Genomic DNA, 23,326 nt, shown 5'->3' with positions numbered 1-23,326 from the left:
TATTTTGAGTTTAACTATTCATTTTATGACAGCACTCAGACAGGAACCAGCAGTTCTATTCCAAACACATTTTATTTTCAATTTTTAAGCTAATGTCTCTGAACATTCTCTTGGTCACAACATAAGCATTGAATAAACAGTAGTGTATAAAATCCCAATTTCATGTTTCACAGATGCATTGAGGGAAGAGTGAAGACGAAAATGTTAAAAATGGGATTATGGGTATACAATAGGTGTTAATTGGGGAAATTACCCAAAGCTGCTGTTTTTGTGTTGTTTTGTTTTGTTTTTTTCAACTCAAGTCAGAGAAGACAACGTTAAAACACTAATTAATTTGCAGCAAATTGTGCTGGTGCTGCACAGCAATTAAGGAGACTATATTGCAGTGCGTATTCAACATCATTGCTCGTAAATGACTGTGGTACAGAGGTTGTGAAAAGGTTAGAGAAGGTGTGGGGGAGAATCCTGCCCCAGGGCCTTGAGCCTCCCACAGGTCTTCATTATAAGAGGAAATGGAGCCACTAGCTTTGAAACATCAAGGATTCAGACGTCGCCTCCTGGAGGCTGGGACATTAACGCTTTCCACCTCAGGGACTCCTGTCTCTCAGTGAGGAATGCATTAAGGTTGCAGAGGTGATGCAGGACATCTGCTCCTCAGCCAGTACAGTAGATGCTTTGCATGGCTTAGAAGTGATGCCTCTCATGGAGCGCTGCACTGACTGATCCACCAGCTGCTCTCCAGACTGGGGTTGAGTCAGACTGGTGCTGTTACACAGCGTAACCACTCCAGTTTCCACATGCAAATGAAGCCACATAAGGTCAGTGTCATGTCGCACTGATGATTAATTTGAGAGCTCTCATAATTAGTAAGTAATAAACAGTGACATTTATGATGTTTGAACAGAGGCTCCATTATAATTTCATTTACGGCTCACTATATTCACTCGTTTCACCTGATATATTGAAAAGGAAAAAAAGCTTGTGTTATTGCTGCTGCACAAGAATGACAGTTTCCTGTTTGTGTTGTTTGTATAACAAGGTTTGGCAGTGCGGCGGCAGTGTGGAGGTTCATCCATGCGCACGCATCGCCCACATTGAGCGTGCTCATAAACCCTACACTGAAGACCTGACGTCTCATGTGCGAAGAAATGCCCTGAGAGTCGCCGAAGTTTGGATGGATGAGTTTAAAAGTCATGTCTACATGGCCTGGAATATTCCCCAGGAGGTGAGTCACCAGGAGCGTCGTCATGAAAACCAGCTGTTGTGATGTAGTTCCAGAATATTACATGCAGGATCAGTTGTTACACAGCAAGTATGTTTCTGTCTTTTATCACTGAATTGCCATAAATCTGAGTCAGGATGTCCACACTCTATTTTCTGTATTAATGTTGATGGTGATATCAATTGACTGTCTTAAATCTAAAGGAGAAGCAGACGGTTTCATTTCTGGAGCTCCTAATCTTACATTGGCAGAGGTATCAAGGAATTATTCCCCCGCTGCCTTCACTGGTCTGAAGTGAAACAATTTCCTCCTCCTTTACATCTTTGTCTGAGTATTTCACCTGTCACACCACAGAGACAACTTGTCACTCATACTTACTCAACCCAGTGCCAGAGAGGCATCAGGCATTCAGTGCAACTGAAAAAAATAACAAACTATGGTATTGAGATTCAGGGATTATGCACACCAGTCCACATCAGTAGTCACCAGTCCACACCGAGTTTGGATGGTGACCTGTCAGAGTGGAGCGTGCAGGTTGTCATAACACCTTCTCTCCAATCCACAAGCATGCAGGTTAAAAATGAAAATGCATTTTAAAAGTCTAAAAGTCTTGTGAAAGTCTTCCCAACTCATATTGTACGGTGATTAAACTTGGGTTAGAACGAGATTCTGCCTCTGAAGAGCCAACTTCTGATTTGATGAGTCAGCGTTTTCAAACTCAAACGAACCATCACGTGGATCGGACTATAATTTGCAGAAGTGTACGCTGTTGTGAAACCTGGGGATAGCATGCAGTATGATTTTTTTTTTCTCCATGGAGTTGGAAACTGTCATTTATATTTCATATATCTATCAGACGTGTCTTCTATTTGTAGACTCAGGTTTGAGAATCAGGGTTCTCTGTATTTGTATTTAATTATTGCAAGTCACGCAGGGATTAACAAGTTATTCACACTTTTGCAACCTTGTTCTAGTTGGATTTGGAGAAACACAGGAACCCTGTAAGCATGTTAGCTTTAGCTCCTTTATTTTGGGACAATCCTCACATTTTTAATGTCGGTGAAGGTGAAATGAGAAGGAATTGGAAAAGACCTGGATGCGAGTACTGTCAGTGGGTACATGTAATATTTGATCATCATAATTGACAGAATAAATGGTCAGAAAGTACAGATGTTCATACATATATTTATATATGTCCAAAACCTCCTAGAAGCCGTGGTTTATCCTGATTTGACTCCATCTGATTTCCTGTGTCAGATGTAAATTTATGGGACTGGATTTATGTCACTGGGATTAACTCAGTTGAAAGTAAGACTTCTTATAGGCTACAGTTTAAAATAGAGCTATATAAAATATGTTTTGTATAGTGTCATAATTATTTTTTTTCACCCTGCTCCCGACTGAATAACGGATGATGATGAGATTATGATTACACAGTGATGCATTAAGTTACATTTCAGATGCCTCAAAAACAAATTTTGATGTTTATTCACCGACTCTTTTCTTCTCTGTATATTCTGTTTGAATATGTAAATCAACATTATGAATAGATGAACATCTGCAGGCAATTCATTTAGTCAATAATGAGACGGTTAAAAAAGGCTGTACTCAAAAAGCCTGAAATCTAGCCCCACAAATTAACTGAGCTGCAAAGTTGTTAGTTTTAATTTACCTCTGAGGCTGATAAATCAACAAAAATCAACAAAATGCCAGTGTTTATTAAGGGGTTTGAAACTTACTAAAATGTTCAAATTTAAAGGGTTTTAACCAAGAAAAACGCTGCAGCAGCTTCTGATCATGGTTTTAATGAAGGATGATTGAGATTCTTGCGGAGTTTAGCCAGTTGAAATAAAGTGTCAGGTTGATTATGACTGGTCACGACATACAATAACAGCTAGATGGATTGACTATTATAAGCCTAAATAAATCATCATTGAAGTCACTCTATGAACACAGTGACCAGCTTTTTATCTGGCTGTCAATCACACTTCAATCATCTATCAACTTTATGACTATTATTATTATTATTTCCATTCATAGCCCGGCACCTGATTGTTTCGTTTATAGGATATTGAGATACAAAATAAACCTATTCCTATGGTCAGTATAGAGTTGGTAATTAACCATATACTGCACAGGGAGAAACTCCATGCAGAGTTTCAACAGAGGGATTAAACTTGTGACCTTTTTCCTGTTAGGTAGATAGGGTTGCCATTCCTCCACTGTGTGGCCCTCTGAATGTATCAGTCAAAGGAAACGTAGACTTACATGCAAATCAAATGTTGCTGCTGAAAATGTTGAAACACTTTCACATTCTTATGCAGTATGAACTACTGTAAGACTGCAGAGCGTACAGAAATAGAGGAGATGTGAAATTCAAGACCTGGATTTGCCTCTAAGCCTTGTCAAAAGAAATGTGCAACTGTGAAAGTCACAACTGCATAAGCATCTTGAAATCCACTGGAAATGTCAGACATGTATGTCTAATTCATGAAGGTTTTTGATATTTTTAGTTAAAAGTCTTAGGGTTTTATGACAGGATTGACAAATATTTAATGACAGCCACTATCTTCAATACTGAATTTGTTGATCCATCAAATATTACATTGCTTTCATCCAGTCAATTTGTTTGGTTACGAGGCACTGATGTTTCACTGACTGAAGTAATTAGTATTAAATATAATTTGTGATGAAATCATGTTCCTAGATGTTGTTCTTAAATTTTTATGTGTTATTAAAAATACAGCTGAGGATTAATATTAATGTCAGCCCAACTCATGTTACTTGCATGGTTGAAATTTCCTCAGTTATACAAACAGATTAAAGAACAAGTTGATTTAATTAGTTGATAGAGGAAGAACCCGAGAAATAACATCATCAGACCATTTTAAGGGTGGTTGTTTTTACCTTTTTTTACTGCCATACTCTTAACATTTATTCTACTCACTAATCCTACAAGAGTACCTGCCTTGAAAGGCACAAACACACCTTTGTACACAAGCCTTGAACTGCAGATACATCTGTGAATTGACTCTTAGCTCTGTGAAAAACCCAGCTGGAAACACACTAAATAATATCTATTCAAGTCAACAAAAGGCTTCTTGCTGTTAAAATGCAGTCATTACTTCGTCAGAAACGGGGGTGCATTGATTTCAGGTTCTTCGTAACTGTGTTTTTTACTGAACACTTACAGGATTCAGGGATTGATATCGGTGATATCTCTGAGAGGAAGGCTCTGCGGAAGAGACTGCAGTGTAAAACCTTTCGATGGTACCTGGTCAACATCTACCCTGAGATGAGGATGTACAGCGACACTGTTGCCTACGGAGTGGTGAGCCTTAATACAGTACCTTCATACTTCACATTCTGCCAAGTCTCACAACAAGATCATCTGAGGATGATCTTTAGACTCCTGCACTAAACTGAAAATTTAAATGTGTCAACAAATCATAACTCCCCTTCACTTACAATATACTAAGAATATATAATTGTGTATTTGATAATATGTGTTTTTGGAATTTTGTTTGTTTACATTGAACATGAAGCTTCTCGTACAGGCCTGTAGGTGGTGCCAGATTGAGGCTTGTTTCTTAATTTATATGTCTTGTTACAACATAACTTAAAAAATATATATATATATAAAAATCTGATTCCAGTTCTTGTGCACTTCCGGGTCCTACACAGGTAAGATTTCACATTATTTAGATATGTTGAATTACAAATACACAGATGATAAAAAGGACCAGAAAATATCACAGAAGATGGAACATATTAGTGTTGTATTCTGTTTGTCTTGGTTGTTCTCTGACAGCATTACCCCCCGCCCCCCACTCCGATGCACCATGATGCACAGTGACACACAAACAGTTATCTGGCCGTGTTTCTCTCTGTCGTGAGTGTTTTGTTTTTTCTTGTGTAAACAGGGAATTAGGGCAGCCTCCTTTTACTGATACAGTTGACCTCATTTCTCCACACTGACTGTATATATTTAATGGGTTAGTGTCAGTGCTTTCAGGATCTAGTTCATCAGAGCAGATCGTTGTGACTGTTTTAAATGGAGCTGCACCTAATGACTGTTTCTGGAATCAATCGTTAGCTTTCTTTAATTCATTAAACAATCATCGACCCATACCAATCAGAACATGTTGAAAAATAAATTACATTTTGTTCAAAGACGCAGAGGAATCAGTAATGCTGAACTCAAATTATTCAAATCTTTCACTGTTAAAAACAACTGTTTCAGCCATATATATATATATAATACATTTTCAATCAGTTGCTTTTGTCTTGCTATTTTTTAACTATATAATACCAATTGGCTCCATACCTGCAGTTGAGCCAATGCAATCAAAGGTGATGAATTAAATCTCTTTTCATTATTCTTCACTGAAGTATCGTTGCAGTAGTAGCCATGCTACAGAAACAGGGGCTGCTCTCTCTCTCTGCTGTTTCACTGCAGCACTCTTCTCCACAGGTGTCACTTTCCTACACAGGCTAACATTTTCTTTCCACCTCAGACAGTAGACATGTTAAGACCTGAGCTGCTGTGGGACCATGTTCTGCCTGTGGATTTGATGATTATCAGGCAGAATCAGACGCCTCATGAAGCCACTGTGGAGCTAAATCATCCCTAACGCAGTTCTTTTCATCAGCCCTGGTCTTAACCTGATTCGCTTTGACTCAAACTACAGTCGGGGGAATTGGAGACGCTTGACTTGGTGTCTCGCTATCAGGCAGAGTTTTCTAATGACACACGTGAATAAGCATCAAGGCCTGCACGTCTGAGTCATATTCATCAAGCTTAAAGGTGTCTGATGAACGCATTAATGAAGATAAAAATGAACATGAGAGGATTTGGAGCATGACTCTCCTATGACATCACCCTCAGCTTCCTCTGCTGTATGTTCTGTAGTTATCTTTAAATATTTATATTGTGGTAATGAGTATTGAGCGCAAGCGTCTGCCCGATGTACATAAGCATATTTTCTTATTTCTTTGTCTTTTTTTCAAAGCCTCATCACCTCGTGCTGTAACATCACAGTGAGCTGCATTGGCTGTTATGATGATCTGCTGCTGAAATATCACACATTAGAGTTGAGGGGAGCAGGTGGCAGACGTGGCTCTGAGTTTTTTGGTTTTTTTTGTCAAGATTTAAGGCAGCACTAATTCTTATGCCACAAAATACATTTTCCTCTCCTCCTGAGAGTCTGTCACTATTCCTCACTAGTGGCTTATAAACCATAATAAATCAGGTTTAAGTAATGTATCTGGCCAGAGGATGTTTTAAATATCCCTTTATGTTTTTCTTTTATCTGCAAAAATATAACAAAGATCTTTTGCATCTTTTAGGAGTCACAGATGATCCCTGTGTCCTGTCCAAATGGACAAAAGTAAATTTGGGGAATTAAATCATTTGAAACAACATCTTTGTTCTTCTGACTAATAACTGAAGGTTTGAACTCATTTTTTAAACTCCAGTCTTAGTTTTTATGCCATTTTAAGAAGAGTTTGTTTGGTAAGTACTGAACAGTCCTGAAAAGATATTAAGGTTCTTTGATAGATTCGATAGATGATATTTTTGTGCATCTATATGTGTGACATGTTTTCTGTGTCTTTTCTTTTCCCTGTCAGCTGAAAAACTCTCTGAAGAACGACCTGTGTTTGGACCAGGGCCCTGACAATGACAACGTACCCATCCTGTATCTGTGTCATGGGATGACACCTCAGGTTAGAGCCTGCCTGAACTCTCTCTCTCTCTCTCTCTCTCTCTCTCTCTCTCCTTCTCTCTCTCCTTCTCTCTCCCTCTCTCCCTCTCTCCCTTTCCCTTATCCTCTCTCAGCTCCCTGTCCACCAACATTTCATGCCACGTGAAGCATATACAGTAGACATGTTGAATATATCATCCCTGTATTTTTTAGCCCCATCCAGGGATCCTTCCTTCCTTCCTTTCTCAATAAAAACCTGCTCCATCTCGGGGGACGATGTACCTTCCTTTTCACTGCTGTATCAAACTCAGCAGCTTGTCTTCATAAAACAATAGTGTTTTGGTCTGGCCTTTACAGAAGCGCTCCTTGATCATTTATTTTTTAAATGCATATTGAATGGAAGAACCTTTCATTGCAAATGGCATGTTGCGTTGACCCCAGCTCTTTATACCAGATTGTGGGTTTTAATATAAGCTTGACTTTTCTATATAATAAAGGTTATGAAAACATTGTGTTTTCCACCTTCTGGTCTTCATAGGTGTACTGAATTGACATTTTCTTTGATTTGTCCTTAAACTTCTGTTATTGCTTCTCTCCTTCCTATATATATTTTTTGTTCCAGCGTGCAGACATTACAAGAGCCATTCTATTCTATTTATAGTAAATTGTTGATTTGGTAAATTGGTTTGCTGTGAACAACATGCCAGGAATGTGAGCTATATTGAACAACCTTACAGTATCTGTATATCACGACAGCTCGATTGTTCTCTCAGCTCGTGACCAAAGAATAAGCTCGCAGATAAAAGTGGCCGAAAAGGCTTTTTTCTTCAGGATGGCTTGGGTCTTCATTAGGGACAGGGAAGCTCAGTCATCAGGGAGAGACTAGGAATTGAACCACTGCTCCTGATCATAGAAAAGAGCCAGTTGAGATGGTTCAGGTGCATCCAAATTGGAGGAGAAAACACAAAATGAAAATGTATTAAAATTTTCAAGGAAAAACAAGGTCTAAATCTATCTTAACTGCACTGATCGTTCCTTCCTTTCTTGTATGTTGTGTCAAGTTAGCTGTTAGCAAGTTAGTTTGTGACTTATCAATGTTACGTCTGCAACTTTATTTGTCCATATTTTACACTCTGTATGTTTTCATTTGCTATACGGGTGTTTGGGCCATGGCACATATACGTATATCATAAGGAAAAACTAGTTTTGGAACATTGGATAATTTACCGCGGCACACCTAATGATCTCCCGCGGCAACACTGGTGTAGACTGAGGTCAGAGAAGAACCCTTTCTACACCCAAATGTCTGCTTTGCCTTTATGGTTTTTGTTTGTGGCTTTAAGTATGGGGTCGACACCTGGGGGGAGATTGGCTGTTTGTTAATGTTCGTTGGTCAGAAGTGCTCCTCTGGATTACTCTGACAGGAGCTCTCACAGCCCAAATTACAGGGAGGTTAAATGTTCTTAAGCGTTAGCCCGGCTGATCATCATTAACTTTCCTCAGCCTCCTCCAGCTACAGCTCCTATCGATCCCTCTGTCCCATTATGTCTAAGCATATTGTTTTCAGGGATTATTTAACCTTGCTGTGACATTTGGTAACTGGTTCTGGAGATGTACGGTTCCATCTCGTATTATGGCCTCAAGTTGAAATCAATCGTCTGTGGGACACTTCAGATTGTTAATGTCTTAATTGATATTTACACTTGAGTGCCAGTGATGAAGGTCAGATCTTAAGCCCCGGATGTTTGTACAGTCATTTGCAATCCTGGTACATTTATTTTTTTAACCACTGAAAGCTAACATTGCATTTTTCTCAACCCAGATAAGTTGAAGTGGTTGTATATAAATATATGTCCTGTGCTCTAAATCGCTCATAAATCCAGGCATATTATAGCAGAGAATTGGAGTAGCAGCAGTATTCCCAATGAGATTAGCACATCTATTTGGAGGACAAATATAGTTTGCTCCATTTGTGTTTCAGTGTTAAATCATTCAGAGGAATTAGTTCCTGTATTATCTCCGTGCTGCACGTATTTGCTGAAGTCAGTGAAAATGTGTTATTGTAATGGTTGGTCGCTTGTCACTGATGTGCTTTGGGAGGGTGAGATGGAGGGAGAGTTTTTTTTTTTTTTTATCACAGGTAAGGCAGTAAATGCTGAACATCGGTTTGCTGAAAGGAATCTGCACAGCCAATCATGAAGGAGAGACAGAATCACAAAGATTACAATGAGAATGTGAGGCAGACTTTACTGGAACACGTTTTCAGCAAATACACAGCTTTACGGAGTAGGTAGTAAAAAATAGTTTACTAAAGAACAGCGGCAATGAAGGAGCCACAGGCCTGACAGACTGTTCTAAAATCAGCCACACAAAAGTCACACTCATCACAACACACCTGAGCCACAATCTTTTGGTGTAATCTTCCCAACTTAATTGTTCTTTACCCTATTGTAGTCTGACACATGACTCCGTCTCCTCCTCCTCCATCCTCAACGTGTTCTTCTCTGTGTGAAGTCCAGTTAGTGTCTCCCCTGAGATCGTATGTTTTCTGTCCATTTGTTTGGTAAATCATCCAGACAGCAGTGGTGTGAATACATGCACAGCAATCGGTAACAGTCCATTTCAAATATAAAATAAATGATTAAATATTAAAACACAATTTCATGCTAAAGTACTTCCATGTGGGTGGAATAAAGAACTCCTTTGTAATATTGATTTATGTAGCATTTTTACATTTATTTGAATGTATTCACATCAAATATTTAAAAATACATTTTTCAAAACATAAACAGTCCCCTTCTACACACCTTGCAAGAACCGATTAATTTGTTCTCACAGCCCAGATTTGGAAGTTCTCGCAGTTTGTTCTTGACACATCATGTGGGGAGAAATGTGATCGTGTGTGATGTTCAACAACTGGTGTGTGATTGGTTACAGATTCAGTTTGGCAGGCTGTTGCAGAAATCACAGACAGTAAAAGTACAGTTTAAAAGTAATTATTATGAATTAAATAGAAATACATATACTGATACATGTACTCAAAATAAAAATGTAGTTTATGCTAGCTGTACATTTGATTAGAATTAGAGAAGTCAAATTGTGAGTTACTTGGCATACATTTGTTATGGATTTGCCCATTGCATTTAACCTATCCAATAGACATTAGTACAGACCTTCAGGCCACCACACACACATGAAGTCTGTGTTTTTGGTCTTTTGCACCTGCTCCTCATCTAATTCACCTCCAGATGGGGGTTTTGATCCAATATTAACTAGGTCGGTTACTCCTGCCATTAAATCATTTTATTTAGTGCATACTTCATATATGAACTTCTCTAATTCCATTTTTCTTTTTGTATTTTCAAGAACAATCTGTTCTATAATTCCTGGGAATCAGATGTTGATGTTCTTAAACATCCGCTCAAGTGTTTCCAGTACAGTCTCCACATTTGTTCTGGTTTTCCTCTATTGTTTTGTTGTATAGTGAGCTTGAATGGTCCATCCACTTCATTCCGTATTCATTCCGGACCGCCGTATAAATGAGCATTGTTAGTGTATGTAAATCTCCCTCGTGGATGTCCTTTTCATCATGAGGACAACCCTTAGAGAAAAGCTAATTTGCTGCATAATTTATCATCTGTATGTGGGTCTGAAATATATGTCTCTGAAAAGGCCATTATCTAAATGTCACGTCAGTCGTCCGTGCTGCAACGTACGCCATTTAAATATTCCGGATGTGGTGGCACAGATGAGTGGGCAACACAGTCAGAGTATTTACGGCGGTGTTTGTTGCAGAACGTGTACTACACCAGTGCCCAGCTGCTGCACATCGGGCTCCTCAGTCCCACCATTGACGATGACGACAACAAGTGCCTGGTGGATGTGAACAGCAGACCTCGCCTCATCGAGTGCGGCTACGCTGCGGCCAAACGCATGAAGCTCCACTGGCTCTTCACTCAGGTGAGAATCGTGAGTTGGCTCCCACACAGAGCTGCACTATAACCTGAGCTTTTTCTCTTTCTCAGCAGTGATGGTTTTATTCACAACTCATAGCCCTGGTTCTCGGTAACACACCTAAGATTCCAAAGAAAAAAATCAGGGACTTGTGATTGAAAAAACATATGAGAAACAACAAAACCAAAGTAGGAAATAGTGACAACGATGTCCACTTTTTTACTATGGTCTGCGGTCAGAACCACACAAAATTAACATTCAGGTTTGATGTCGATATTAAGAGTCTCTGCTACCCTAATTTGTCAAGCTTGACAGGAAAACCAACCACAGAGGTGGTTACCTCAGTCAAGCAAGTGGTTTAATCTACAGACTGACCAGAGGTCACTTTAGTGCAGCAGCTCATTAAGACCCAGGGAGTCACTAAAAGTTTGGCTCTGTGATTATTCCACACACTTTCATTTTAGTCTTAAAGGACTCTTGTATTGTCGTCAGTGAAGTGTTCTTCTTAGAGTTCTGCATATATTTAATCTGAAAGACAAATGTGCTTCATAAAACACTTGTTACAATGACTGAATAACTCGTTGGCGTTTTGCCTCGTCTGACTGATGATTTAGAGCAAAATTAACGATATTAGCATTAGTGGGAATGAAATAAAGCTTTTGGACATGTGGAATGTAGATTAGGACAGGACCAGAGTTCATCTTATCACTGAACACAGGCATTCGTTTTTGAAAACATCAGATACAAATTGTAGTTTATATAGTTAAGTATAGCAGGATTAATTGTTTTAACTTAAAATAAATAAATAAAATATAGTGTTTTGTGCATTTTTCTCAAAATCAGAATGTTACCTTTGGATTGAACCAGATTATAGTTTTAAGCTTATTGGCATCTGCAGTGAGCAGCAGAGAGAGCAACACTGCACATCATTTACACTCAAAACAAGACTGAACAAAACCGACAAATGCTTCCAGGAATTGTAAATACCCGCGGTCAGTGTTATTTGGCTACCAACGAGCTAAAGCTGCACGTTCCGTTAGTCTTTTTTTATAAAGCCATGTTTGCACATGTCGTCGCCGCCCTTTCCAGGTCGAAGCCCCTGAGGCAATGATGGTGCACGTGCAGTGACAATGAGTCATGTAGTCAATTCCTGCATGCTGGAGTAGGTTGGCTTGGTGTGCTAGTACATTAGTCATATTAATAGTAATTTAATTTGTATCTATCTATCTATCTATCTATCTATATATATATATATATATATACAGTATATATATATATATATATATATATATATATATTCATGTTTGTTTGAGTGAAAAAGCTGGAAGGAGACTGCTACTGAGGTACATGCGGGTTGCTGTTAGACCTACATGTAAAATATTAGTCATCTTCTTAGTGGGAAGTAATAAGGAAAAGAAAGAACATGTTCAGTGGGTGGAGCTGTATTGTTCTGAATTGATGGTGTGATAGGAGATGTGTGGGTGATGCTCTTTGTGCTCAGATTGAGAGTAATTTCTAATTTCAACTGGAGCCACTCTAAGTGACGGCTGTGTGAGAAAGCAATCAATTAGACTCTCAGAGTATCACTGACGAGCCTAATAACAGTGGAAGGGACAGGAACGCGTACAAGCTGTGATTTCCTGTTCAAGGGCTAAAACGTTCAGACAATCAGACTGCCAACCAGTCAAGGTCACCAAAAAACTATTAACATCTTACTGTTACCAAAAAGGTACTTGTTCAGATTCACTTGATTTTTTGCTTACATTTTCGCTTAACACATAAAATAAAAAAACCTAACTTTGACGTTGTGGTACAGAAATTTCCTTCTTTAAGGCCAGGTTGTTGCGACTGACAGCAGCTTATAACTGAGGAGGCTGGAGGTTGTGCTGCCACCAAAATGTAGATGTGTTGTAAAGACAGAGTTGAGACGAGCCTCTGGAGGTCAATAGACTATTACTGTGTTTGTCTGCTGTGGTCGGTAGTTCAATGGCAGATAACAATCACAGGACATTGGGCTGCTTGGTCCAATCCACAAGAATGTCTTACAGTCAAGACGGCTGACCTCCTCTGTTCATTCTTTAACCACTGACAAAAAAGCCTGTGCTGCAAAGATTATACCTACATTATATACACTGACTATATGTGCTGTTTATTTTTAAAACCTACTGAAATAAATTGATTAAAAGAAACACCGTGGAAAAAATAAATAATTAATCTCCGGTTACGTCGGAAATAATACAACTGAGATCAAACAACCGACTCACACAAAGTTAAATGAACCAGGTTCAAATCCTATGCAAACATAAAAGCATGAGATTTAATCACATGATGCAAATCTGCCGCAGATCAAACAAACCATCTCCTTTACCTATGTTCAAAGGCCAGACTTAAAAGAGGAAATGTACCTCGGTGGCGTCACATGAACATAGTTTGATGTTTGCTGTGATGACCTATGACCCTTAGCCTCATGATTGTCTGGAGTTCTCTGGTTGATGTCACGCGTGGGCCAACATAAATAAAAAGGTGAATTTTTTTTAGGTTTTTAGTTAATTCTATTCTAACAATAAACAAGATACTTTTACATATATAAAAACATAGGTAAAGAAGGTGAGACAGAGCCCTCTTTGACTGCATGGAGTATTTTAGTTGTCATGGAAATAGTACTGTGTCTCCAGTTCTCATATCACGCTGTTTTACCCAGAATTTGTTTCTATTCAAAGAGAATCCAAATACTCCAGGAAGCTGATACAGCCCGTTTTTCTACTTTATCTCCACCTCTGACCTGTTTCTGACTGTCTCTGCGTATAAGACCAGAAATTCTTACTGCAGTAGTACCCCACTAGTACTTCATATATATTCCAACCCCAGTCACATAAGAACATTTCAGCTCAGTCTGTATCACCTGTTTAACATTTACAGTAGGTCTTGTCTTATCTCCCTCCACAGTCCATCTTTATTATTCTTCCAATGAAGCCTAAAGCGTATTCCTCACAACTGTACTCACACTCTATTGAATGTCATTGGATTCCTCTTTAGTCACTGGCCTTTCCTCATCCCTGACACAGTAATGGAAAACTCCTGAGTCATTTCATGCGGACAAGTTGGAATCTATTTGCGGCGCTGATGTGCTGCTTCTCATCAAAGACTGTGAATGGTTACAGGTCCACAGGCTCCATGTGATACAATCAGACTGCTGGTTATATGAAAAAGCGATCAGCTTTGTCCTGTTGTGCATAAAGATTCTGTTCAATATCTCGTAGAACTCCAGGACTACATACCGGACTGTCTGTGTTCAACTTCTCCAGTTGTTATGATTGGAGTTCTTTCAAATATCAAACACAGCTGTTGTAATATATTAGAGCACCACAGATGTAGAGAGAGTGGCTTTACTAAAAGTAACTTATTTGGCGTGACTCCTTGTAAAAAAAACTAGCTTCATAATTTTTCACACTTGCTAGGTTATATTATATTGTAGTCTTATATTTTATGGTATTATATGTTATAATAAAGATCGCAGGTTCAACTGTGCGGTGGAGTGACAATTCAATTCAATTCAATTTTATATATTTTTCATTACACTGGTAATGATATTTTGAGCATGTTGGGAAATCAAAAGATATATATTAGTCCCATATGTTTGCCTTCTCAGAGCCTCTCTGTTGTGGTGGTTACATACAGCCAAAGCATCCACAGTAATTAGAAGGTGCCGTTCATCTGCTAAGAGTCAGAACACAGACAAAGAGACGGCACATCAGCGAGGAACTAGACAAAGGCGCGGTGTGAATCTGTGGGACTGCAGCATCTATTTCTATTATTTTCCCCTGAAAAAATATGGTACACAATCTAAAAGCGCAGCAGATGTTTTGATGTCTCCAATGACTAATGACTGCATTGGCAATTGCATTTTTGTGTTGGGCTGGAAACCAACCTGATGCCTTTCAGTCCTAATGAAGACTACCAGGTAATTCAGCCAAAACACCACAGACTCAGGACACTCTGGTTCCTCAAATCTATATCCAGACTGAGATGAGGAGAAAAAAAAATTTATACAATGCAAACAAATGTGTTTTTTTTCTGGCTCTGAACACAACACTCCCCTTCTATCTGTTCCAGGGAGGATCCATTCAGAACAGAAAATCAAGGAGATGTCTGGAGCTTGTAGCGAGCGGTGACAATGAGTTCGGCTACCAACTGGCTCTGCAGAAATGCACTGGACAGAAATGGTTCATCACAAACATGCTGTTTAGCAGCACATCCTGATTGACGGGTGCACCTGCAACACAGAAGGAACAGCACACACTGAAGTGGATATGTGTGTGTGTGTGCGTGTACACGGTGCGTGCGTGTGCGTGTGTTCGTGCGGAAGAAGACAGTGCATGATCGAGCATGTTTAACGCTGCGTTGTCTTCTGGTGAGCAGTGGACAGCGCGCCGTAAATTTTTACAAGCGTTTTATTTTGGATAAAGGATCAGCCATAGTTAGTGGATATTTTATCAGACTTGACGATGTAGTATATTCAGTATATTTTATGGTTACTACAGTACAGTCAGATTTTTGTTGACTTCACAGATGTAAAAGGTTTCAGTACGCTTTGGTACTTTGTTCATGTCTGCTACTGTGTAGCAACGTTTCTGAACCTGACCTTGGTGTAAGTATTTTATTTCAGTGTCTCAGGTTTGTAAGTTTATATGTACAGCCATGGGAGAAGGCTCCGATGAAATCATAAATAACCTTTTTAAATGTATATATGTCAGACATTTGTAATATATATAGACAGTATATATGAAACAGTAAAATATTGCTTTCTGACATAAATGACGTAGTGAAGTGCCTCTTCCTTTGTTGATCGGGCAAATATTGGCAAATAACAATGGAAGTGGAGTAGAGGAATCTGATGGCTCATTTAATACATGGAAGAAAAAAAACTCCACCATCAGCATTATTGTAATAATTGAAGCAAACATAAACATATTTACGTACTTATTGACTATTTTACAGCTTAATTTAATGATATTTGTTAAAACATCTTGATACCAGCCTTGCTGATACGAGGTGACATCACTCGTGTCTCTACAGTAGTTGAGGTTTCCATTATTATGCAGTTAACTGAAAGACAGTGTGTGTGTGAGGCAGTTAGTGTATTCTGTGCAATGGCAGGTCCTGTGCTCGTATCGTTACAGAACAAATCTGACTTCTTCCGTCTGACTTTAAAATACCTCAGAGTTGACCTACTTATATAAACTACCCATAAGGAGCAGTGTGAAAGAGAACTGGAGGAAAATAAAAACACTGGCAGACCAGTGCACTGCTGAATACCCGATTGCCGAATCATCACTTTTTTGAGTGTTTGAAATTAATTGGTCCAATACCAAGATTTCCCATTTAACGTAATTTAGCAGGTAAATCCAATGCGACTTTCTCTTGATCCAAATAGGCTGATGTCAGTGTCTGATCTCTGCTGAGGCCAATTAAGAACTCGGAATATTGTTTCATATTCATCAACATTCATAAAATAAAGTCCCAAAACATCACGGAGCCTCCACTGTGCTTAGCCCTCTGGTTCAAACGGTCACTAATGTATTTCCCTGGTGGTCCAAATTTAAAACTTTGACTTTTGCACTTTTGGTGATAAATTATTTATTTTTGCCAAATTCTCTTTTGCTTCTATTCAGAAATCAACATTTTTACCTCGACCCATTTCATTTAGACTTTTTAATGAACGACTAGAGCCACTGGGTTTATTAATGGATGAGTTTTGTGACTCCTGAAAAGCTGGAGAAATGTTCCTTCAGACTGATTTTGTTCATTACATGTATATCAGGCTCTTTGGATGAAACATGAAAAGAAGGGAAAAAAACGCTCAAGATTAACGCCGTAATGAAAGGCTTGTTATGTTGCGTGTTGACAACCGAGTTTCGCCTACATTCAATTTCAAAAGACAGACAGCACAAGGAAATACACAGAGCAAACAAATGCGTAAACTTCACAGAACTAAAGAGGATATTCCGGTGGGAAGCACAGCTGACAGGCTCGTAAATATCTGCTTTACAGTTTAGTTGTTCTGTTTAATATAACATTCAACATCAGAGGGATTTGTTCATCTGTTGTTTCTTTAAATCATAAATAAAGCCTTGATTCCAGTGAACACAGACCAAGATCCACAGACATAACTGTCACAAACAGTATCCATATATTTTAAGGCCATTAACACTTATACATTTTAATGTGCTTTGTGTGTGTTTTTGTTTATTTGTTTGTTTTGTTGCCCTTAGTAAATGGGTTGGGGTTTTTTTTATTTGTTTCTTACTGCAAAGCCACTGTAGATGTGTCCTTGAAAAGGGACCTGTTACTGAATAATGCACACACATTCTGCCTAATGTACAGACGCGTATTGCACCTAAGGTACAGGGTGCTGGAAATGTTGTCACTTTGTAATGACAAATGCAGAAGTTGATGCAGAGAAGCAGCAGGAAGCTCTGCAGTGACTGCTGTGTGCACCTGGGGAGGACACGCCTGGCACAGGCTGTTTTCACAACGCCACTCCTAATTACCATCCACGCTCAAGCAGAACTCTGCAAACCGCGGCATTAAAAATACATCGGAGACCCACTTTCATCAGAAGAACAACTTACACATTTCCCATATATGCAATCAGAGAGCCTGTGCACGCTCAAACTTTCTAATTAAAACATTTTTAAACAACTCCCCCTTCTTTTTTTTTCTTGCACGTTACTTACGTCATCCTCTGGGTGACCTCTCATCCTCGCTGATTGCTGCTGCACGCTGGTTTTCATGCATGGTTTCAGCTGAGGAAAGTACTGTAGATGAGGGATTTGTGTGTGAACATTTGCTTAATATTCTATTATCATGCATAAATTTATCACCCTTGTTGATCGAGCAAGTCTTCTCGTGCCATAAAACGACTTTTTATAGAACACTGCTGAGACTGAAATTCCCAGTAAATCTAGAGAAGAAGACACATGCAGCCCACTTTCTGTCTTAGCTGGAGTCACATGCGATCGCTCAGTAAAACTGTCCGTCCTGCCTCAGAGGTGTAGCATTTGGAAATTGCAATCATTTCCTCATCTTTGTGGATCCAGCCTTGATCTTAACTGTACTTGTTATTGTCATGGGGGACGTGTTACTGGATGATGTTCGCTTCGCTTTCTCACAAATACTAAAAAAATGCAGCCGGCCAACTGCTTTTTGTTGATCCAAATCAGTAGCAACTTTTCCATTTCTAATGTCTGAGATCTTTGCTCGGTGATTACAGTCACTCCTTTGAACCTCAGCTTCTTTTATTGCTTCCTTGTTCTTAACGATGGTACAAATCGATGACTTTGCTAAACCATACTGTAAAGTCAGATCTGAACTCACACTCGAATGATTGTTCTTTTTATGTTGAGGGTGCGCTTCTTCGGTTCCTGTGCTGTTCCCTGTCTTCTCTATAAAAAGGTAAGATATATTTGCTGAGGAAGTCTTCATTTTGTCATAAACGTATATATATATCAGTATATCTTACTTTTCTCCAAATAGACTTCAGTCTGAAGTGTCTCTTGTCCAGAGGTGAGTTTTTCTCCCAGCCCTGCAGTCTATATCTGTGCAGGGCTGACAGTGATTCTATTTTCTTGGTTTTCCTTTTGGGGTTTTATATATATATATATGTAATTTTGTACCTGTCCGTTTTGTCAGATTTTTTTGAATTACAGTACTTGATAATACTTCATCACATGGTGCTTGACACTGGGAGATATTTTGTGTCATTCTGATTGGGGAATGTATTTCTCAAATGTATATATGTTTTTGCACATAATGATTTTACAAGTGATGGCCTGACATTTGAATTCAATTTGTCCTCATCTGTAACTTTTTGCAGGACTTTGAGTTTGAAAAGATTGCAGGTCAGAGGGTTGCTTGAAAAAAATATTTATAAAACACTATTTGCTGTGAGCAGGGTTTTTGGACAGAAACAGGCCATAAATGTCCTCCAGTCCTCAGGTAAAGCTGAGCTTCTTCTTATTTGGTGCTGAAAACTTGTCGGCATTCTTTACACCGGGATGTTAATAAACACACAGATGTCAATTCCTAAAATAACACTCACCTCACACGTCTGCAGTCCTCCTCACATCTCGGTTCATCTCTTCATACCCAGGCTCTGGGAGGCCGCCATTCATTTCATGTCATGTCAGTATATTTCAGAGGATGTGCTGCTGAACTCTCCTCATTCTTCTGATCACAGGAGTTTTGAAAGGGTTGGGGAAGAGTTCAGGCTGTCAGCAGTGAGAAGGAACTCTACAGGATCCAGAGAGGGGGCTGTCTCTTATCTCTGCTGCAGATGATCCACAGGTAGCCGAGGAGACGCTGTCAGGAACAAAGGGTGTGTGGGAAAACATGCAGGAACACAAACGGGAAATGGCAGGGAGAGAAAGAGTGGAAAATAAACATGCACCCCGCCAGGGATGAAACCAAGTGAGCACTTACATCGACACCGTGTCACAGAGACGGATCCAATGTGTAGGCACAAAAACACACATGTCAGTTAAATTCACGTGGGTGTGGAGGCCGTCGTACCCCACACGGCCTCACATGTAGATAAATGTCACTGTTAATTGTTTCCTGTAAGTGTGAGGGGTTTTTGTGGAAGTGTTGCCATGGATACTGGTCTTGTGCACCATATTCTTGAATGCCTTTAGGCGTTGGACCACAGGTGAGCGAATCAGATGGGGGAGAAAATAAGACAGCTCATTATTAACAGCTGAGGAGGATGTAGTTTTGTTGGCTTTTTTTGTTTTTTAATGAAACACATGAATGATTTGACCGGTGCAAATGTCACTGCTGATGAATCTATTTGTTTTTCTGTATCTCTGTATATTTGTGCTGCATGTGAGGCAACAGAGCAAACTAGTGATTTATGAGAACGAGGGGAGAAAACCAGAGGTAAAAATGGGCACAGCATTTTCACAGACAGAGATTTTTACTCCCCTCAAATACAGGGGAGATGTATTAAGATTATTTACACATTTATTTATTTTTTTACAAATATTGTTTCTTTATCACATCAGAGGACATGTTTGCTGCCTTATGTCAACATCCTCATCTTTAGCTACGTGTAAAACAATTTTATGGCCAACCTTTGGCAATCCCAGAATAACTTATTAATCTTTATATTATTTATTCAACTTTTCTCTTTACTTTTATGTTAAGCTTCTTAGTTGTCTGCTTTTCTGTTGTCATGTCAGGTTGTTTTTTGCATTCTTGCTCTGTTTCATGGATGTCGAACTCAATCATGCAAGGCCAGAATTTAAAACACAGTCTGTGGGCCAAACAGGATTCACATATTAATTAATTTATTGAAAAGTATATTGTGTTTGCCAGGATGTGGGTCAAAAATCAACGTGCCTCATGGGAGATTTGCAATTCACCAAAAAAATAATTGTTAACTATTTGCATTGCACAGAATTTCATCAATGTTTTTTAAGTATAGACTCTTTAAGATAAACATTTGTTTTAAAACAATCCCACGAATTAGCTCCAGTGGGCCACGTAAAATGACGTATTAGGCCACATTCAGCCCACAGGCCCTTAGTTTGACATATGTGCTTTATTTAGTCAAACGTTGTCTAACTATGCATTGCTATAGTGTAATAATGAACACATAATTACACTTTTATTATATATATATGCACTCACACTGCATAGCTTGACATTGGAGGACATGCATGTAGAAGTAAATTATAAGCAAAGTTTAAATACATTTACTACACCCTCTGAGTACTGACGATATGAAAGAAACAAAGCTTTAAAATCTCTACACTGACTTCACAAACACTGACAGTTTGTTTTAATACTCTTTAAACGTGTATATATTTACTTGGCACTGACTGGGCAAACAGAGAACCTGATTATTTTACATGTTTCATCTTTGACACTAATCTTCAAAATTAACACAGAAAAAGAGGATTCTATAAAGACACCCAGCTCATTTCCTGAGCAGTCAAGATTTCTCCTTAATCCTTTTATATTTATTAAGTCTAAACAAGTCAGTTGATGTACAAACGCTGGCATTTTATCCAATACAACTTAACTGGATTTTGACAGTGATGGATGAGGCTCTATGTGGGGAAAACAAATCAGATCTAACCAAGAAAATTGCTATTGACTTTAACATCTTAAGCCTATACTGTATTTGTTTGGTGTGTGTTTCTCCTCAAAGTAAAACTGTTGTACACTCACTTTGAAGCCGATGTCAACCATTTAATCAGTTACTGGCCAAAATGTAAATGAAATGCTGTCAGAGCAAACTTGAACATTGATTGTGGTTGTAGCTCTTCTTTGTCTTTCAGTTGTGTACCTCTGAGCACTCTTTACATTTATGCATTCAAGGACTCAAGGACTCAAGGTTCTTTATTGTCATTGCAACACATGTTAGACATGGGATGAACGAAATTAGTTTATTAGGAAATTCAGCAGATGCTTTTATCCAAATGAGAAGGTTTAAGTATATGGTTCCTCTAGGGCTCGAACCCCAGACCCTTTGTATGTAAGGCAGATATGTACGTTTGTAAAGCTGTAAATGACTGAAATGTTGGGAAAGAAAGATTTTACAAACGTAAACCGAACTGGAATCATAAGTAAAACTGGCATTAACTGTGACTTGACTTTGTGAGGGTTTTGATTCAAATGTTATTTAAATGTGTTATGTTGACAAAAATCTGCATCTGGAATCTTGTGATGCCACAAAGTGAGTGGCTTATGCAATCCTACTGTGTAGCCCCACCCGTACCACTATACCTACCTGTGCAACTGCCAACTGCTATTATGTAAAACTCAGAAGCTAAGCACAGCAGCTCATTGAGTACAACGCAGACCCAGCTACAGTATATCATGAAATCATATGAGGCACGAGAAGAGGTTGTGTCACCTGTAACAACACAGGTAGGGAGACTGCTTTGGTTAGTCTACATATTAACATAAAAGTATTGTCAAAGTAGCAGACTAAACTACTATCCGCTGAAAATCATCCAGCATCGTTCTTGGCTCTCGACTTTCTTCTGTAGTTTCTTCTTGTTCTCTCTGTCTCTGTGTCCTACAGATGCATGGACAACTGCTTGGTGTCAATTGTCCTGTCAGAATAGCATGCACTATCCTTCTGCACACAAAGAACAAAACCAAAACTGATGTTTCTATTTCACTGCTCAACTGTTGCCATGGTTACATGATGCCTTCCTCGAGTATTCCAATGCGGAATCGGTGGGTGGAGCGAGGAGTGGCTCATTAGGGTTTAAACCTAAAGTCAAAGAAACCAACCATTCAGAACAGGGATGTTAAACAGTTATGGAAAGAATCGAAAGCATTAACACTAACGTTTCATTTAGACAATAAGACAGTGTAGTATTCCCCTCTGCACAGAAACTGTTGTTTTTGCGTTGACCTTTTGCAAAGACATATGTGTCTAACTTCAGAAATTAGCAAAGCTCATTGCTAAAGTATGTGCAGTCATTGCATGCTGGTTCTACCAAACATGTCTGTGATACAGTAGGTTGTAAATGTATATTTTGTTCCTGTCTAAAAAGCTTAAACTAAATTGCAAGTTTTACCAGCAAAGCAGAGGGAACTGTGTGGTTGTCTATAGCAACACTGAAGCAAAATATCCCCAAAACACTGCTCGCATCCTTTCATTTTTCTTTCAGTCCAGTGAATACCTGTTTCTGTTGGAGTCAGATGAATCATTTCATGATCAAAATCAATAATCAGAACTCAAAGGGAAGTTCTGTCTGTTTCACCTCTAGGAAACTGATGAATAATCACGCTGACCTTGATGAAAATTCATAATTTCTGGCAAATACTTCTTTGGGACATCTAGAGAAATGGTGAGTTTAATCTTTATGTGTCTCTGAGCTTTCAAAAGGGAACAGTGTATTCCACTGACTAGTCGGCTCCAAACATGTTTTAACAGCACAATAAGAAAATCCTTCAGAAATCTAGTTCACAGTATCCATGCAGAATGCAATTAGCTAAGCCTTGAAAACAGATTGCCTTCCTTTTTGAAACTCAAATATATTCTGTCCAACAATTTCATGCTGCTTACTTTTTGAACTACTTGACTCCATGATGAAATCACAACACAGCAGAAGCCCCCGACCATGCCGCGGATCTAGACTTTAGGAAATCTATTTCCTGGTTCACGAACCAGACGTAACATTTGTTTTGAGAAGTTGAAGAAGAAAATTGCTTTTTGTTGATGAAGTGCTTCTGAGAAAAAAAACATACTGAACATGTTTTGAAAGATGTGCAACAGTGAAAATTTGCTTGATGACTCAGAGACTGGTGTAGTGATTAGTTGAACAGTGGAGAATACAAAGCCGTCAAAAATGAACAGGAGAAAAATAAATGAAAATATTTTTGTCCTGTTGTCAATGTTAGAATTCACCTCAGCGATGCTTGT

At 38.9% G+C, this 23,326-nt stretch overlaps 1 protein-coding gene across 3 annotated transcripts in view; it reads left to right on the top strand.

Moving 5' to 3' along the window:
* galnt18b (UDP-N-acetyl-alpha-D-galactosamine:polypeptide N-acetylgalactosaminyltransferase 18b) overlaps nucleotides 1-16,196 on the top strand; it is an 83,849-nt gene extending 67,653 nt beyond the window's left edge. For 2 of the 3 annotated variants that reach the window (XM_008337008.3, XM_025053548.1), the window contains 5 exons: nucleotides 1,040-1,225; nucleotides 4,416-4,553; nucleotides 6,854-6,949; nucleotides 10,723-10,887; nucleotides 14,995-16,196. In XM_008337008.3, coding sequence (XP_008335230.1) covers nucleotides 1,040-1,225; nucleotides 4,416-4,553; nucleotides 6,854-6,949; nucleotides 10,723-10,887; nucleotides 14,995-15,141 — 732 coding nt within the window. In that variant the 3' untranslated portion in view covers nucleotides 15,142-16,196. The remainder of the gene's footprint in view (nucleotides 1-1,039; nucleotides 1,226-4,415; nucleotides 4,554-6,853; nucleotides 6,950-10,722; nucleotides 10,888-14,994) is intronic. The other variant, XM_025053549.1, reaches the window with a different exon arrangement.
* The last annotated feature ends 7,130 nt before the right edge of the window (nucleotides 16,197-23,326 follow it).

The sequence above is a fragment of the Cynoglossus semilaevis genome, unplaced genomic scaffold, assembly GCF_000523025.1.
Source record: "Cynoglossus semilaevis isolate Cse_v1.0 unplaced genomic scaffold, Cse_v1.0 scaffold1102, whole genome shotgun sequence".
NCBI classification, from domain to species: Eukaryota; Metazoa; Chordata; class Actinopteri; order Pleuronectiformes; family Cynoglossidae; genus Cynoglossus; species Cynoglossus semilaevis.
The sequence above is the reverse complement of the archived record's forward strand: the minus strand, read 5'-3'. Positions and strand labels throughout refer to the sequence as shown.